The 16,780-nt window shown below is 53.7% G+C and overlaps 2 protein-coding genes across 5 annotated transcripts in view; both read left to right on the top strand.

The window, feature by feature from the left end:
- SUPT5H (SPT5 homolog, DSIF elongation factor subunit) overlaps positions 1-3,423 on the top strand; it is a 25,600-nt gene extending 22,177 nt beyond the window's left edge. For all 3 annotated transcript variants that reach the window (XM_049620898.1, XM_049620896.1, XM_049620897.1), the window contains 5 exons: positions 311-469; positions 587-755; positions 868-1,071; positions 2,823-2,918; positions 2,992-3,423. In XM_049620898.1, the coding sequence (XP_049476855.1) occupies positions 311-469; positions 587-755; positions 868-1,071; positions 2,823-2,918; positions 2,992-3,135 (772 nt within the window). In that variant the 3' untranslated portion in view covers positions 3,136-3,423. The remainder of the gene's footprint in view (positions 1-310; positions 470-586; positions 756-867; positions 1,072-2,822; positions 2,919-2,991) is intronic.
- Positions 3,424-4,912: 1,489 nt separating this feature from the next.
- On the top strand, positions 4,913-12,097 carry TIMM50 (translocase of inner mitochondrial membrane 50). Of its 2 annotated transcripts, XM_049620900.1 has the most exons (11): positions 4,913-5,051; positions 5,889-6,045; positions 6,542-6,573; positions 6,788-6,809; positions 9,094-9,152; positions 9,244-9,363; positions 9,754-9,858; positions 9,958-10,056; positions 10,414-10,570; positions 10,882-10,988; positions 11,887-12,097. In XM_049620900.1, exons 1-11 carry the CDS (start codon positions 4,944-4,946, stop codon positions 11,986-11,988), a joined length of 1,068 nt encoding a protein of 355 aa, XP_049476857.1. In that variant the 5' UTR covers positions 4,913-4,943; the 3' UTR covers positions 11,989-12,097. The 2 variants fall into 2 exon arrangements, with proteins under 2 accessions (XP_049476857.1, XP_049476856.1); XM_049620899.1 differs by lacking the exons at positions 4,913-5,051; positions 9,094-9,152 and having other exon boundaries at positions 5,958-6,045.
- The last annotated feature ends 4,683 nt before the right edge of the window (positions 12,098-16,780 follow it).

The raw sequence follows: 16,780 nt of genomic DNA, 5'->3' as shown, positions 1-16,780 counted from the left end.
GGGGGGGGGGGGGGGGGGAGTGGTGCACGCATGCACACTCTCTCAAGATAAACTTTAAAAAAAAAATAGAGAAAGAAAAGACCTGGGCTCAGAGACAGATTTTTGTGATCTAGGTCATATGACAAGTGTGTGACCTTGGGCAGGCAGCCTCATCTCTGCCTCCCAGTCTCAACTGTGAAATGGAGGTCTCTGATGGGGCTGTTGTGAGGTGTTCAGTGTAGCTCGGGGTGTTCAGTGTAGCTCGGGAAACATTCGTTACGTTGTTGTGATTACCACAGAGTTGTTCTTAACAGACTTCTCTGTCCAACAGGGCTGAGGAAGAATACGAGTATGCTTTCGACGACGAGCCCACCCCGTCCCCACAGGCCTATGGGGGCACCCCCAATCCCCAGACACCTGGCTATCCCGATCCCTCATCCCCACAGGTCAACCCGCAGTACAACCCACAGACGCCAGGGACGCCAGCCATGTGAGTCCACTGTGGCCAGCCCTGATCAACCCTTGCCCAGACCTTCTCCACTGCCACTACCTTCTCCTCTTCTCCATCATCCCCAGCAAGTGCTCCTTTCTGTCTTTGACTCTGCAGGTACAACACAGACCAGTTCTCCCCCTATGCCGCCCCCTCCCCGCAAGGCTCCTACCAGCCCAGCCCCAGCCCCCAAAGCTACCACCAGGTGGCGCCAAGCCCAGCGGGCTACCAGAACACCCACTCTCCAGCCAGCTACCACCCCACACCCTCCCCCATGGCCTATCAGGTATTGGTGAGCTTGCATGCCCTTAAGGGCGGTGGGCTAGAATGGGCCTTGGGTCTATAGGGACAGCCAAGCTTGATGACGTGTTTCCAACAACACTCTCTTTCACTTACAGGCCAGCCCCAGCCCGAGTCCTGTTGGCTACAGTCCGATGACACCTGGAGCCCCCTCCCCTGGTGGCTATAACCCGCACACACCAGGCTCAGGAATTGAGCAGAACTCTAGCGACTGGGTAACCACTGACATCCAGGTGAAGGTGCGGGACACCTACCTGGATACACAGGTGGTGGGGCAGACGGGAGTCATCCGCAGCGTCACGGTAAGTGGAGCCCAGGCTGGTGGGTGGGCAGGCATCCTCTCCTTTGGGGTCCCCAGTCTCTCTGTTGTTACTGGTTTTTTTCTTTTTAACCGTTTAACCACATTTTCCAGTGCCTGTTTGTCCCCAGAAAAGCAGGTACAGAAGGTGTGGCCTGTAGGCTCCACAAGGCGGGGGTTTCTGCCTGTCCTGTGCATGGCTGGGGCCCCTGGCCTGGAGCAGTGACTGGTACCCAGGAGCTGGTTACATTTTAATATACTCCTCTGAGATCAGTTCAGTGACATGGACTCCTCTGTGCCAAGCTTCGGCTTAGTGCCGGGCACCGCTACCCTTAGTGCTCCCCCTGTTCCAGCATTACCAGCCTCTCTGTTCTTCACGGTCACCAAGTTCCCTCCAGCCTCTGGACCTTTGCTCATCGCTTTCCTTTTTCTAGGATTCTCTCCCTTCCATCCTTTGTCTAGTAAACTGCTATTCATCCTACAGGGAAACACCTAAGCTGTCTCAGATCTGTCTCTTGTAAGCCCATGTAACTTTTTTTCATGTTACCTACCTGGTGTCTAAAAGCTTAAAGTTTATTCTGGTGTGATCCTTTGATTACTAAGCCTATATTTCCTTCCTAAGTAGCCCTAGTCCCTAGATGAGGGACCAGCACCTTGTTGGCCTTGTAGTAAACATTACTTGAAAATACCAGAGACCAAAACAGCTCCCAGCCCTGCCTTCACAGATCTCGAATTCTAGTGAGGGAGGCAGACATGTCCCCAGACAGGAACAGCCTGAGTGGCCAGAGCTGGGGTACAGGAAGTCCCAAGGGCAAGAGGAGCTCTGGGAACCTAGAGGAGGCATCTTACTCAACTTTGGAGGAGGGTTCAGGGGGGTGCTTCCTGGAGAAGGAGGTATCTGCACCAAGTTCTAAAGAATGAATAGGAGTAAGCCAAGAGAAATGGTTGGGGAAAGGGTTAAGTGTGTTCCAGAAAGAGGGGACTTGCAAAGGCCTGGGGTGAGGAAAAGGCTGGCACATCTGGGGAGATGAAGTATGTTCATTGTGGCTGGAACACAAAGAGCCAGGGGGGAGGGTGAGTGACAAGGCAAGAGAAGTGGCTGGGCCAGGTCACATGGCTGCCTGGGGAACTTGGACTATGTCCTAAGGAATCTGAGCAGGCAGGGTGGTGGTGGCATCAGGTCTGTGGTTTGTGATTAATTCACTATGTTGCTCTAGCAGGGATGGATTAAGGTGGGGAGACTGGGGGCTGGGAGCCTAGGGGAGGTCAGGCTTCACTATAAGGCTATAGGGAAGAGAGGAGAGAGGGGGAGGTGGCAGAGACTCTCGGGAGGCCAGTGAACACACCTCAGAGCTGGAGATTTTCAGTGAAAGAGCTGGCCAACCTGAGGTCAGAGCTCTGGCCGGGGCCTGGGGGCTGTGGGGCCATCCCTCAGATCTGGGCGGGCCTAGGAGGAGGAGCAAGTGTGAGAAAGATGATGAGGCCCACTTGGGACATGAAGGGTCAAGTGTCTGAGCAGCGGTCTCTCTTTTGGCCTAAGTTGGCTTCATTCTAATGTTTCCCATGCTGATCTGATCACCCTATCCCCACACACCACAGGCCCAGGAACTAGGCCCAGCTTTTGGCCTTTCCTGCCCCTGTGTCACCTTGGGAAGGTGATTTTTTAGAATGAGCCCTGAGCCTATGGTCCTTGAGTGCGGGCCTCAGTCCTATATTGGAAACAGGCCAGGCTGACCAGGCTGTCCCTACCCACAGGGCGGCATGTGCTCTGTGTACCTGAAGGACAGTGAGAAGGTTGTCAGCATCTCCAGTGAGCACCTGGAGCCCATCACCCCCACCAAGAACAACAAGGTAAGGGGGGCCAAGGGGACGTGGGAGCCTTGGGCTGCTGACACAGACCCTGACCCTGTGCCCCCCCTCCCAGGTGAAGGTGATCCTGGGTGAGGATCGGGAAGCCACAGGCGTCCTGTTGAGCATCGATGGTGAGGATGGCATCGTCCGCATGGATCTTGATGAGCAGCTCAAGATCCTCAACCTCCGCTTCCTGGGGAAGCTCCTGGAGGCCTAAGGAACGCAGGGCGGGTGGACTTTGGCAGATATCTGGCAGATGGAGAGTGTCCTCTTTCCTTCTCTGGCCCTTGGCTCTGACAGGTCTGGGCCAGGTTTGGGGCCTGGAGCAGGGCTAATCTGATTGTTCAGGATTTCCTTTATTTTCCTTTCTGGGTTCCTATTTCCCTCCCTGATGTTCATGGGAATCAGAGTAGAGTCTGGGGGAGGGTCCCCACCTTCTTGTACCCTCTCTTCCCCAGCTTGCTTTTGTGTTACGGTCTTTCAATAAAAAGCTGTTTGGTCAAAAGTGTGTGTGTCTGTGTTTTCTAAGCTGGGGTCATTTGCAGACCCCACCTACTTCCTGGGCAAATAACTGGATGATACCTAAGCCTCCAATCCCCCATCTGGAAAATGATGCTGTCTATTCCAGACGGAGGGTTCTCGGGATGAATGTATGAGAAGACACAAGATTATTAGAACAGAGCCTGCCACGTGATTAGTCACGTTGTACTGTTGCTCGAGTTATGTGAAGTGAAAATCTGTAAACCGCCTGGAAAACCTAAATTCCTCCTGTGGTGCGGGATATAGCTGTTGATGGTCCTTTCTCTTGAGCCCACAGAGCAATGACCCCAGAATTGCTGTGGCTTGTCTGGTGGCTTGGGGGTGGAGAGGGGGAGAGAGAAGGGGGCTTGGTACCTTGACCTTCTTTCACCTTCTTCATTTGATACGTCTTTTTTGTAATAAATGTGTTATGAAATGTATTCTAAAATGTTACCCATGTTCAAAAAGGTCTTAGGACACCCTGAACGCCCATGTCCCCAGCACCCAGCTTCAGGAACAGTATGTACCAAATAGGACCCACTTTAAGCAGCAGCCCCAGACCATTCCCCTCCAAAGGTGACCATAATCCTGGATTCCGAGTCTTTTGTACTTTTACTACCTTAGTATTTATCCCTAAACGTTACAAGGTCGTTCTCCACATTTTGAAAGCTTACATAAGCTTACATAGACATTTTCCCCTCGTTTTAAAGAGATTTTTAAAAATTTTATTTTTGAGAAAGCACTAGGGAGGGAGGAAGAAAGCAAGGGAAAGGACAGAGAGGGGGACAGAGGATACGAAGCAGGCTCTGGGCTGACCACAGTGAGCCTGAGGTAGGGCTTGAACCCTGAGATTCTGACCTGAGCTGAAGTCGGGCGTTCAACTGACTGGGCCACCCAGACGCCCCCATGGACTCTTTTACTTCACCCGTAGCCCCTTATTCATTGATTTCTGTCCCAATAAGCCTGACCCCAGAGAGCCGGCCGCCATTCCTTTGGCTGAGCCCTCGGTGAAATGGCTGGCGTTCCAGGCGCTTCCTTAGAAGGTCACCAGAGGAGGAGCAAGAAAGGACTCTGAGGACGGGAGAGAAGGCAGATTCGGCCTCCTGGCTCCACGTGAGGGGAGGGAGAGTCTGGGAGGGCTGGCGGGCAGCCCGCTTTCTGGGCGGACCCTCTCGAGGCGAGACCGTCTAGCTCGCGGCTTCAAGGTTCCTTCACGGTGGCCTCAGCTTTACCCCCCGGGCACTGGGTGCCCCGCTCCGTGCTGCTGCAGAGGCGGGGGAGCGCCCCAAGGCCCGAGGGAGACTCAGGGAGGACCGCGGACCGCCTCCCGGTTGGCGTGCCCTGCGGGCCCCAGGGTAGCACGCCCGCGGCCCCCCGCCCGCAGGCCTTTGTCTCTCTCGGGCTCCCGTCCGCCCGTCCGTCCCCCGCGCCCCCATTGGCCGCGGCCCCAGCCGGGGACGGGAGAGGAGGGAGCGAGTGGGCGGGGCCGCGTGGCGTCAGCGCAAGATGGCGGCCTCGGCGGCGCTGTTCCTGCGCTTGTGGAGCGAGCTGCGGCTCGGCGCGCGGGGGCTGTGCGCGAGGCTAGCGACGCCGCCCCCTCGGACCCCGGACCAGGTGAGCCGGACGGAGGTGGGCCCCGAGTCCGGGAGCCCTTTGGTGGAGTTCTGGGCGGACCGCCGCCGCACGGGGGTTCCGGGACGCAGCACCTCAGGGTGCTGAATGGAACGCCGCCCGCGTTTTGGGGAGTTTCCTGCCTCCCGGGGTGGGCAACGCTTGCGCCCCCGAACACCACCTCCTCTGGACCCCACGTGGGCGCCAGGGGAGGGGAGGTCACCTGTTCCCTGTTTCAGTGACCGCCCAGGTAATGCTTGAGGGGGAGGGGCCCGGGATGCTGGGGTGCCACTGCGGCCTTGGGGGTATTTTCCCCGCGCTGGTGGTGGTGGGGGTGATGTTTGCGCTTTTGATTCAACCTGCCTCTGCACTGACAGAGATCCAGCCATTCTGACCTCCAGGCTGATCACTTCGTGCCCTTACAACTCCGATGGCCCCTCTGCCCTCGCTTTCATCCCTTCCCTTCTGTACCCTACTGCTGTGAGCCCCGGGCATCCAAATGCCATACCTACCCGTCCTATCCCTTTTTGTGCCCTCTGTTGCCTTGCTCCTGGAAGCCCAGTGTCTTGCCAGACTCCCTGATCTCGTTTCCCTGCCCTACAGGATCCTGGACACCCGGCCTATCAACTCTTGAGTCCCTGGGGCCTGGTCCGGGGCAGTCTAGTTTTTGACTATTCTAAGAGATCCAGGCTCCTGGTTGCGCCTCCAGAGACACCACACCCCGAGGCTGTGTGGTTGTCTGCTTCCTGGCTTCCGACCTTGATTCTTCTCCAACCAGGGTGCCCCAATCATCCTGACCTTTCTTCTCTTTCAGCTAACCTACCTCTTTCTCAATTGCAGGCCACAGAGATTGGGAGCCGCACGGGCACTAAGGCCCAGGCTCAGGGTCCACAGCAGCAGCGAGGCACAGAGGGTCCCAGCTACGCCAAAAAAGTCGCACTCTGGCTTGCTGGGCTGCTCGGGGCCGGTGGGACTGTGAGCGTCATCTATATCTTCGGTGAGGGGCATATGCCTGTTCCCTAATTTTGTTCCCTTGGCCCTCTTTTCTGTAGAACCTCTTTCCCCTGAGGGTTTCACCCACCTTCATCCCCTGGCTCCTCCCTGCATAAGGCAGCCAACTAGAACATCATCTACCTTGGAAATGGGAGAAGTGACCTTTCTTCTCCTTCTACCCACTCTGCTGAAGGTTCTACTCTTAGTTCTGCACTAGGATATAGAGAGTCAGTTGGAAGAGGGAAAGATGAGAAGGAGAGGACTGGACCAGCCTCCAAGCAACCTGTTCCTTTAGCACCCAAAACTCCAGCCCTCCCTCTGGTCCCTTCTTCCTTCAAAGACTTAGGAGGCCCTGCCCCAGTCCCTCTTCTCTCAGGAACCCAGAACCCATCTTTCTTCTTTCCTCAGACCCAGGAGTCTAGGCTCCCTGCCCTCTTCCTCCCTCAAGACCCAGGAGACTGAGCCCTGATTTCACTCATTCCTCCCTGTCTTCCTTGCAGGAAACAACTCTGTGGATGAAACTGGCGCCAAGGTGAGAGGGAGAGAGACCCAGAGGCTTTGCCAGGGGTCCCATCCTGTGTGTCCTCTCCCCTTTGGTCTGTTCGGGCTCATTTCTTGTCTAGGGGTGAGCCTCTCCCTCCCAGGGACCTTTGCCTACTCCCAAGGTCCCGGAGATTCCTTTTTTGGGTTTGATGGGGTTCTGCCCTTGCCATCCCAAATGCTACATTTTTGTCTCTACCTTCCAGATTCCCGATGAATTCGACAATGGTGAGTAAAAGCACAGATTCTGAGGTCCCCTGAACCTTTCTACTCTGCCATTTATAGGGATGTTGCCCTTCCCATCTGGTGCCCTCCTGCTCCACCTCCTTCCATTGGGGGGTAGGGGAGTCAGCAGCTGGATGGCTTTGGGGGGAGGGGCATTACAAAGCCCCAGTCCTCTTGGCTGGCCCAGGAGCAGATGGTCAGGGACAGATGGGGGAGGGGAGTCCATGGTGGGAATGCTTGGGAAGAGGGGCCTGTCTGCCACCAAACACATGGCTTCCTGTGCCTTAGATCTGAGTGTCTGCACCCTTAATCCCTTCCTCTTTATGACAGCCTCTTGTTCGTCCCAGTCCCCCACCCCATCAGGCTCCTCATTTCCAAAACAATGTCTCTTTCCTCCCTCCCTCTTTTAGTTAACCAGCTTTCGGTGGAGAGTTTCTAACAAATTGGATAGTAGAGAGTAGTTGTCAGTTCTGTCACACTTGGCCCTTCCCCGGAGAAAAATAGAATTGGTAGGTCCAGAAAGCCACCTGTTTGTGCTGGGGAAGTTTGCAAACCCACATGTTAACACATTGATTATTTAAGCTGGGCAGGTGGGTAAGTATGAAATTTTAAGTGGGTAGTCTTCCTGGATTAAACAGATTAGCGTACTGATTTAAATTGAGCAGGTGAACATGCATTGTGTGTGTTTATTAACATAACTGGTTTCAGTATTTTTGTTTTTTTGTGTTTTTTTTTTAATTTTTTTTTTGTTTGTTTATTTTTGAGACAGAGAGAGACAGAGCATGAACGGGGGAGGGTCAGAGAGAGAGGGAGACACAGAATCCAAAACAGGCTCCAGGCTCCGAGCCATCAGCACAGAGCCTGACGCGGGGCTCGAACTCACGAACCGCGAGATCATGACCCGAGCCAAAGTCGGACGCCCAACCGACTGAGCCACCCAGGCGCCCCATGTTTTTTTGTGTTTTTTTTAATGTTTGAGAGAGAGAGAGCGTGCACATGTGTGCGCACAAGTGGGGGAGGGGCAGAGAGAGTAGGGGGACAGAGGATCCGAAGCAGGCTCTGGGCTGACAACAGTGAGCCTGATGCAGGGCTCATACCCAGAATCCCTGAGATGATGACCTGAGCTGAAATTGGATGCTCAACTGACTAAGCCACCCAGGCACCCCGGTATTTTGGTTTTGAAAAGGCAGGTCCATAGATAGTGTTTAATTAGAGTAAAAATGCTGTAATAAAGCAGGCAGTCATGTAAGTTTCCTGCTTTAAACCGGATTCAGTATATTCATTTGAACCAGGGTTTTTTGGGGCACCTGGCTGGCTCAGTCAGAAGAGCATGCAGCTCTTGATCCCGGTGTCGTGAGTTCAAGCCCCGTGTTGGATGCAGAGATTACTTAAATAAACAAAAGTTTGAAAAAATAATAATAAAAAAACAAACCAGGATTTTTTTTATTGGTACTTTGGAGCAGGTAGTTCTTTGTTGTGGGGGAGTCCCCTGTGCATTGAAGGATGTTTAGCATCATCCTGGGCCTCTGTCCACTGGATGTCAGTATGTTGACAAGCACACAGGTCTTCAGACATTGCCAGAGTTTCCTGGAAAGTGGCAGACGAGATGGCTCCAAGTTGAAAACCATTAGTTAATATGTATAGCTGTATGTATATACTTAGTGTAGTTTAGATAGGCTCAGCATACTCACTAAAAGCAGGCATACCTGGAAACCTAGTGGTTCAAAATGAGCTAAACACATGACGGCGTAACGTCAGCACAGTTGTATGTGGGTTTTTTGTTTTTTTTTTCCTAAAAGGAGTAATTTTTTTTTTTTTAAGTTTATTTATTTTGAGAGAGAGAGACAGTGAGCAGGGGAGGGACAGAGAGAGAGCAAGAGAGAATCCCAAGCACTGTCGGCATGGAGCCCGATGCAGGGCTCAGACTCATGAACCGTGAGATCGTGACCTGACTTGAAACCAAGAGTTGGATGCTTTACAGACTGAGCCACCCAGGTGCTCCATTTGTGAGTTTTAAGCGGGCAGATGTATAAACATTCTGTTTTATATTTGGGGTGGTGTGTGGGGATAAGTATTCACGTTGAAACTGGGCAGGTGAATAAATGTATTTGTTCCTGCCTGGCGGTCACGTCATTGCCTTCTACCTTCGGACTTAGAAATGAACTCATTCATACCAGGTGGGTATGTAGACCTGTTTGTGTCTGGTAGGGAAATAAAGCTCTGGTGTGTCCAGGAGGTTGAGCAGTGGCTCATCTTGGAATCCCTTTGTGCCCCGGTGTCCTCCTAGATCCAATTCTGATACAGCAGTTGCGCCGGACTTACAAATATTTCAAAGACTATAGACAGGTGAGCAGGAGTCCTGAGCCCGGTCCCCATCCCTCCGGCACCGGCTCCTGCCTCCTTGTCTGAGTGTTCCCATTCTGTCCTTCTTCCACAGATGATCATTGAGCCCACCAGTCCCTGTCTCCTCCCTGACCCTCTGAAGGAGCCATATTACCAGCCACCCTACACACTGGTCTTGGAGCTAACTGGCGTCCTCCTGCACCCTGAGTGGTCGGTGTGTCCCGGGGAAGGCAGCGGGCTGGGGACACTAGATAGACATGGGTGGCTGCGTTGTGATGACGTGGTCAGGAGCAGAGACTCCGCAACCAGCTCCACTGTCACCAGGGAAGAAGGTGTCACTCTCATTGCCTCGCTTTTCTCAACTGCGAGACTCCCCACCCTGTAGGTTGTTGTAAGTGTGCCTCAGCACCCAGTGTGTGCTACGGAGGAGTGTGCTGTTACTCTGGGACCCAGACCCTCGGTCACAGCCATGTACTCCTGAGCCCCCAAGAACTACAGAGATGGGGAAGAGCCCTCCAGTTCTGGGAATCCCCCCCAGGCTGGAGCTTTATCCTGTTGGGGGCTTCTGGGTCTTGGGGTTTCACTGTCCTCACTGCCTCCCCAGCTGGCCACTGGCTGGAGGTTTAAGAAGCGTCCGGGCATCGAGACCTTATTCCAGCAGCTCGCCCCTTTGTATGAAATTGTCATCTTTACGTCAGAGACTGGCATGGTAAGGCCTCAGGACAGGGGAGGGATGGTCAGTGAGGTGGGAGATGGGGAGGGTCAGGGCTCAGCCTGACCTTGTTCTCCCTCCCATCCCCACCCCTAGACTGCATTCCCACTCATCGACAGCGTGGACCCTCATGGCTTCATCTCCTACCGCCTGTTCCGGGATGCCACAAGATACATGGATGGGCACCATGTCAAGGTGCCATGTGGGGGCTGTGGGCAGTCTTCTGGGACTTGGTAGGGGGCTGGCACTTCCTGAGGGAGAGAGCTCTGACCCCAGCCTCATCCTGCTTCGGCCCCAGGTCTGGTCTGACAGGACTTCAGCTTTCCCCCAGCACAGGCTGGGCCTCTAGGCTCTTCTCCCTTCCCCCTGAATCTGGGAATGGGAGTGGGGGTAGATAGGACCTCTCCAAAGAAGACAGTTGGGGGTAGTGCATGGATATAAGGTTTGGAAGCCGTCTCTTGTCTCTGTATTCAGAAGTGAGTGTTTTGGGGACTGTGTAATTGTAACCATTATATTATATTATATGAGACTCAGCCTCGTTTGCATTTCCAGGACATTTCGTGTTTGAATCGGGACCCTGCCCGCGTAGTAGTCGTGGACTGCAAGAAGGAAGCCTTCCGCCTGCAGCCCTACAATGGCGTTGCTCTGCGGCCCTGGGATGGCAACTCTGATGACCGGGTCTTATTGGACCTGTCTGCCTTCCTCAAGAGTGAGGCTGACCCCTGACCTCCTGGCCTCTGACCCTGGAGCCCATGACTCTCAAGAGAACTGATAGATGCTTAATTCTGGCTTTTATTTATTTACTTTTCCATGTAAAATTGGATATATTTGAGGTGTGGAGGTTCGCAAGCATCTTGCAGTCTTTAGAAGCTTCTGAGAAGGTTTAGAGGTGCTCTGGGGTACTTAGGGGGTGTTCAAGAGAGCCCTTTTAGAGTGTTGAGAGATGTTCCAGGTAGCTCTGATCTTTATCCTTCCCTGCGGCCTTTCTGCCTGGCTGACCCCTGCCTTCTGTGCCCACAGCCATTGCACTGAACCGCGTAGAAGATGTCCGGACTGTGCTAGAGCATTACGCCCTGGAGGATGACCCACTGGAGGCTTTCAAACAGCGGCAGAGCCGGCTAGAGCAGGTGGGTGCTCAGATCTGCAGTTGCGGGTGGGGGAGGGGGGCATCACATCAGTTCCCGAAGCTCCCAGGGGAGGAGCCCCAGGGGAGGAGCCGTGGAGCAGCCTGTCTCTGTCTGGCTGTAAGACCTTGAGTGTGGACCTTGTCTTCCACACAACCTGTCTGGGAGGGCTCTTGTCATGGGGGAGGGGCTGGTAGATTCCACAGCCTGCTTGAGAACAGGAGGCAGGAGATGCCAAGCGTGGTTCTTGGAGAAGGGTAGTTTGTGATAGCTTTGAGCAGATCTGAGGGCCCAGGTTTGGTGCGGACAGAGGGTTTGAGTCAAGCCTGGGGAGAGGGATCCCCGGACACTTGGTGGAAGGGATGGGGCAAGGCGTTCTGGTGGTCTTGATGTGATCCTGGTAGTTTGGAAGTGAGGCTAAGAATACGGATGGAGTTTGGGAAAGAGATTCTCAGGGGTCTAGATGGAAGTTGACCAGATTTCGGGTTGAGTGCCTGGGAGTAGGGCTGGAGCTCCTGAGTGTCCAAAGGACAAGGCCCTGGAGATTTGGGCCTGGGATCCTTCAGCATCCAGGCAGGGCTCGTACAGCTGAGGGCTGGGCACTGGGGGCCTGGGGAGCAGGACGGTGCAGTCTGGTGAAGGGCCTAGGGTCTCGGCAGCATCCAGGTTAGGATAAATAGGATCTGGGATAGGTTCGCAGGGTTCAAGGGAGGGGCTTCCTGGGACCTGGGGAAGGGGATCATGACAATCCCTGCGATTTGAGTCTAGGCTGGGTGTTCTAGGGGGTTGGGGAAGGGGTTTGGGCTGGGTAGAGATTTAAGGAAGGTGGCCTCTCGGCTGGCGGAGCCTGGGACGAGACTGCCGGCCCCAGGCTGACCTTGCTCTCTGTCCCTCACCCCAGGAGGAACAGCAGCGCCTGGCCGAGCTCTCCAAGTCCAGCAAGCAGAACCTTTTCTTTGGCTCTCTGACCAACCGCTTATGGCCTCGCTCCAAACAGCCCTGACTTCTGAGCCTCTGCAGACTCACTGCCTAGGTCCTGGGCCCTAGGCCCCAGTGCTCCCAGACCATGGCTCGGGCAGCCACATCCAATAAAGTCCATCCCAGATGCCACAGTCCTGTGTCCGGAGAGTCTTCAGATGGGGGCATCAGGGTGAGGTCCGGGACTCTTGGGTCATCGTCCCATGGGGGCTGATCGGCTGCAGAGCACGGAGTAGGTTCTCTGGTGGATCAGGACTGGTTTTGAATCCTGGCCTGGGAATCTGAAAACTTGGGTCCCTCTGGCCATGTCTTCCTATGTGCTGTGTGACCCACAAAAAGAGCATCTGCCTCTTTGACCTCAGATTCCTCATCTGTGGAAAAGGGAAGAGAGGGCGGCACTGGGGCTTTTAGAGACAGGTCGATGCCAGGCTACTGTGTGTATGTGCCGAGTGTGGGCTCAGTGGGGCTCTGGGAGCCCGGAGACCCTCCTGTCTCAGGAGGGCAGCTGGTGTTCCCTCTGCCAGCTGTGGCCCTCGGGGAAGGTGGGCCTGGAGTTGCTTGAACTGCTTTCTCAATAGAAGCCAGAAGTTGGGTGCCTGGGTGGTTCAGTCAGTTAAGGATCTGACTCTTGTCATGACGTCAGCTCAAGTCATGATCTTAGGGTGATGAAATCAAGCCCTACGTTGGGCTTGAAACCTGCTTAAGATTCTCTCCCTCTGCCTCTCTTCTGCTTGCACACTTGCACTCTCTCTCCAAAAAAAAAAAAGAATTAGCCAGAAATTGGGATTTTTTTCTTTTTAATGTTTGTTTGAGAGAGCGAGCACACAGTGTGAGCGCACACGAGCAGGGGAGGGGTAGAGAGAGAAGGGGAGAGAGAGAAGCCCAAGCAGGCTCCCACACTGTCTGTGTGGAGCCCCACATGGGGCTCAAACTCATGAACCGTGAGATCATGACCTGAGCCGAAATGGGGAGTGCAATGCTTAATGGACTGAACCACCCAGGCGCCCCCAAATCTCCCAGTTCTTAAATGTGGGCCCCTAACTAGGACAGGCAGACTATGTAGTGCTTCTCTGCAGTGGGGCTTTCTGTGATGTTTATTCTGTGCTCCGGATCTGCACTGGGCAGCACAGCAGCCAGTGGCCATATGGAGCTATGGATTCCCTGAATTGTGATGACAGTGACTGAGGAATGGAGTTTCTCCTTGTTTCATTTTAATTTGAATTCAAGCAGCCACACGTGGCTCCTGGCTCCTGCAGCGGACAGTGCAGTTGTGTATCATTCCACGGTGTAAGTCCCAGACTGTCTGTCCCAAGTTCACATCCCATCTTTACCACTTCCTGCCTTGTGTGGTCTCAGGCAAGTTACTTCACCTCGCATGCCTCCGTTTCTCCATCTGTAAAGATCACGGTACCTACCTCGTTGTCGGCGGGGCTTGAGGGCTGAGCGAGACGCTCCCCGGAAGCGCCCAGATGGTAGCTGTGTCCCTTGGGCAAAAGGCATCTTTGTGCCTCCACTTTCTCATCTCTCGGATGGGGGTGATGGTAGGAGCTGTCTTAGAGCAGCTGGGAGGCGTAAACAGGACAGGCCGTGCTCAGGCTGCATCTATATTCCTGTGGTGCTTCTTACCAGGTGCCCATACTGACTCTTCACAGATGAAAGTGTCCTGGGCCGATTTGGTGGCGCCCAGCCCCGGCTGTCCCAGCCTTTCCTCCAGCCAGCATTTAGTGCTAGTACCAGTTCAATATTTTCGAAAGACGTCTGCTGGTGTTACAGTAATTTAAATGTAACTGTGTGGGCCAGATTGAACCCCTGAACTATAGGTTTTTTTTAAAGGCTCACAGATGTCTACGAAGAAGTATTAAAATTTGCATGACCCCCCCCAGCCCCAAGGTGTAGTATCTGTAACCCCAGCAAAGTCTCAGGGGTCTTGGTTTACTCATTCATAGGAGGTTAATAGTAGTACTTCCCTCATTCATTCACTTACTCAGCAAGTGTTTCCTAAGTGCTGACTGCCCAGCCTTGTTCTGGACACTAGGGTGCATCAGTGAGCAAATTAGACCTAGAGCTCTCATGTTCTCAGACATGTTCTTACGGAGGAGATAATGGTCAGATATTTCTCGATAAATGCATAAAGAAAAATAAGCGGAGTGGGTATACTAAGGAGATAGAGCGGTTTGGAGACTTGAGGTGCTGTTTTATTTTTATTTTTTTTAATGTTTATCTGTTTTTGAGAGAGCGTGTGCGAGTGCATGAGCAGAGGAGAGAGAGAATCCCAAGCAGGCTCCACACTGTCAGCGCAGAGCCCAGGGTGGCGCTCAAACCCACAAACCGTGAGATCAGGACCTGAGCCAAAGTCAGATGCTTAACCGACTGAACCACCCAGGTGCCTCTATTTTTGTTTTTTAATGCTTATTTTTGAGAGAATGAGCACAAATGGGGGAGGGGCAGAGAGAGAGAGAGAGAGAGAGGGAGACAGAATCCAAAGCATGCTCAAGGCTCCAAGCTGTCAGCGCAGAGTCTGATGCAGGGCTCGAACTTATGAACTGTGAGATGATGACCTGAGCTGAAGTTGGGTACTTAACCAATCGAGCGACCCAGGCGCCCCTGAGGTGCTGTTTTGGATTGAATGGAACAGTCAAGGAAGGCCTCCTGGGAAGGTATATTTGACAGACCATAATGAAATGAGAAAAGCCATGGGGACATCTGGGTGTGTCAGGTGCAGTCGCCTCAGGACCTTTGCACTTGCTGTATCCTCTGCCAGGAATATTTCCCCAGGATCCTTATCACTTCCCTCTCTTCCCCCTACTTATCCCCCCCCCCCCCCCACCTTATGTCTTTGCTTGGATGTCACCTCAGCATGACCTGTGGGCCCTAAGGTTGGCAAATAAGGAAAAGTTCTGAATAGCCAAAGAGACTCATGGAAATCTCTTAAAGTATACTTTACACACAGACATGACAGAATTCACCTGAAACACTATCCTGTCTGGCACAAGCCTTCAATAAAGTCTGGTTTTTTTTATGATCTTCAAAATGAGATATCTCAGACCTGGAATCTGTTATCTTCCCAAGTTATTATCCAGGATAGGAATCTGCCTTCTCCCACAGCAGTTTTTAAGGACTGTCCAAATTCCATTTGAATGTCTCCTGTGATGGGAAGCTCACTCCTCCACCTGCCCCAGTAAAGGGTCTAATTTGCTCCTGGTAATCAGTCCATGAGGTCTGGCTCTGTGTTTAGGGCTACAGGGCCAGTCTGAGTAGGGGGAGGGTATGTGGAAGGAGGGCCTCAGGTGTCAACCTTAGAGTCTCTGTGTTTTGAAGGCACAGGAGAGCCATGCAAGAGCCTGCAGGAGAGGGACACGGGTCAGATTTGTGCTTAGGCCCCCAGAGCCAGAGTGGTCACAGCTGGGAGAGAGTAATCAGGGGGCTCTGGGGCTCAGAGGAGGTGCCTGGCCACCTTGGTGGATGGGAGGGAAGGCCTGCAGGAGGGGAAATCTGGTGAGGACAATGAAATAGAGGAGGGAGTGGAAAAGACACAACTAGAGGGAAGACCTGTACAAAGGAATCTGGGTAGTGTGCACAGTGACCACGGCTCCCCTTGCTCACAATCCTTCTAAGACCCCAGGCCTCAGGAAAAAAAAAAAAATTTCAGATTTTATATTTAATCTCTATCTCCACCCAACGTGGGGCTCGAGCTCACCACCCTGAGCTCAGGAGCCAATCGCTCCACCGACTGAGCCAGCCAGGCGCCCCTAAGAACAAACTACTCCGTTGAACTCTCCTTCATTAAAAATTGCTGCGCGCTTGTGTGTGCCCCGTTCTGCTGGACTATGCTTTGTTGATCATTCTGTCTTCTCCAAAAGAAAAATTTGTAAATGGAACCTGTATTCTGCCCGCCCCCCCCCGCCCCCCATAATTATTAGCCTCCAACTATTAAAACGTTTTATTTGCGGGGAGTTCACGTCATCTAAGCGCTTCACTCGGCACCTGGCACAGAACGATTACGGCCAGAGAAGCCGGAGCATCTGCTCCTCACTGGGCTTCCCTTGCCGTGGTCCGGGAATACTAAGGGGCTTCTGGAGGGCCCGGGGGTGCCCCCTCCCCCCCACTGTGAGGGAGCGGGCCCCTGATTTGTGAAGACGGAATTTCCTGCCCATTTGCTCCTCACACCTTCCGGAGGCCAAACGGGCGGCCCAGCTGCGGCCCAAAGGGGGAGGGGCGCGGCCGTCCGGCAGATGGCGGCATTTACATACAGCTGGAGCCCCCTCTCGGGCGGGGGCTCCTCACCCCGGCGTCTGGTGCGTCCGCGAAGCGGGGGTTGGAAGGGTGGCTTTGTCTTCGGGAGGGGAGCACACACCGCGCGTGTGCACGCACGTGGGGGTCCACAAAGAACCCTGGATCTTCGTCGCGTCCACGCAGGGCTACGGCCACGGACTTCCCACACCTAACCTCTTTCACACAGGGACGCTCGGTTATTCACGGCTTACGCAGACCCTCCCCCCCCACGCGGCCACCCAGAGGTGCCTGCACAGAGCAGAGATTTAAAGGTTCATATGGCTACACACAGTGTTCAGGATCTCACATTTACGCAATGATACGCACATCCACAACAGCCAATCTCAAGAAGTCACACAGGATAATCAGGTACACCCCTGTTTTCCCACGCTGGTGCACACGCTTATACACACACACACACACACCCCACAGAATCTTAGAATTACAACCTCACAACCTGTCTTCACCATATACAATTTTAGGCACACAGTCACGTGCAGCCTCCATCCGGTAACTCTTGATCACACCACACACGCACAGAATTT

Source organism: Panthera uncia (assembly GCF_023721935.1).
Source record: "Panthera uncia isolate 11264 chromosome E2 unlocalized genomic scaffold, Puncia_PCG_1.0 HiC_scaffold_19, whole genome shotgun sequence".
NCBI classification, from domain to species: Eukaryota; Metazoa; Chordata; class Mammalia; order Carnivora; family Felidae; genus Panthera; species Panthera uncia.
The sequence above is the reverse complement of the archived record's forward strand: the minus strand, read 5'-3'. Positions and strand labels throughout refer to the sequence as shown.

Bases quoted from the DNA above. Each gene is read 5' to 3' on its own strand.
- TIMM50 (XM_049620900.1), top strand. From the start codon at position 4,944: ATGGCGGCCTCGGCGGCGCTGTTCCTGCGCTTGTGGAGCGAGCTGCGG. The intron at 6,046-6,541 runs GTGAGGGGCATA...TCTTCCTTGCAG, and splicing joins GAGCGTCATCTATATCTTCG to GAAACAACTCTGTGGATGAA. The intron at 10,989-11,886 runs GTGGGTGCTCAG...CCCTCACCCCAG, and splicing joins GGCAGAGCCGGCTAGAGCAG to GAGGAACAGCAGCGCCTGGC.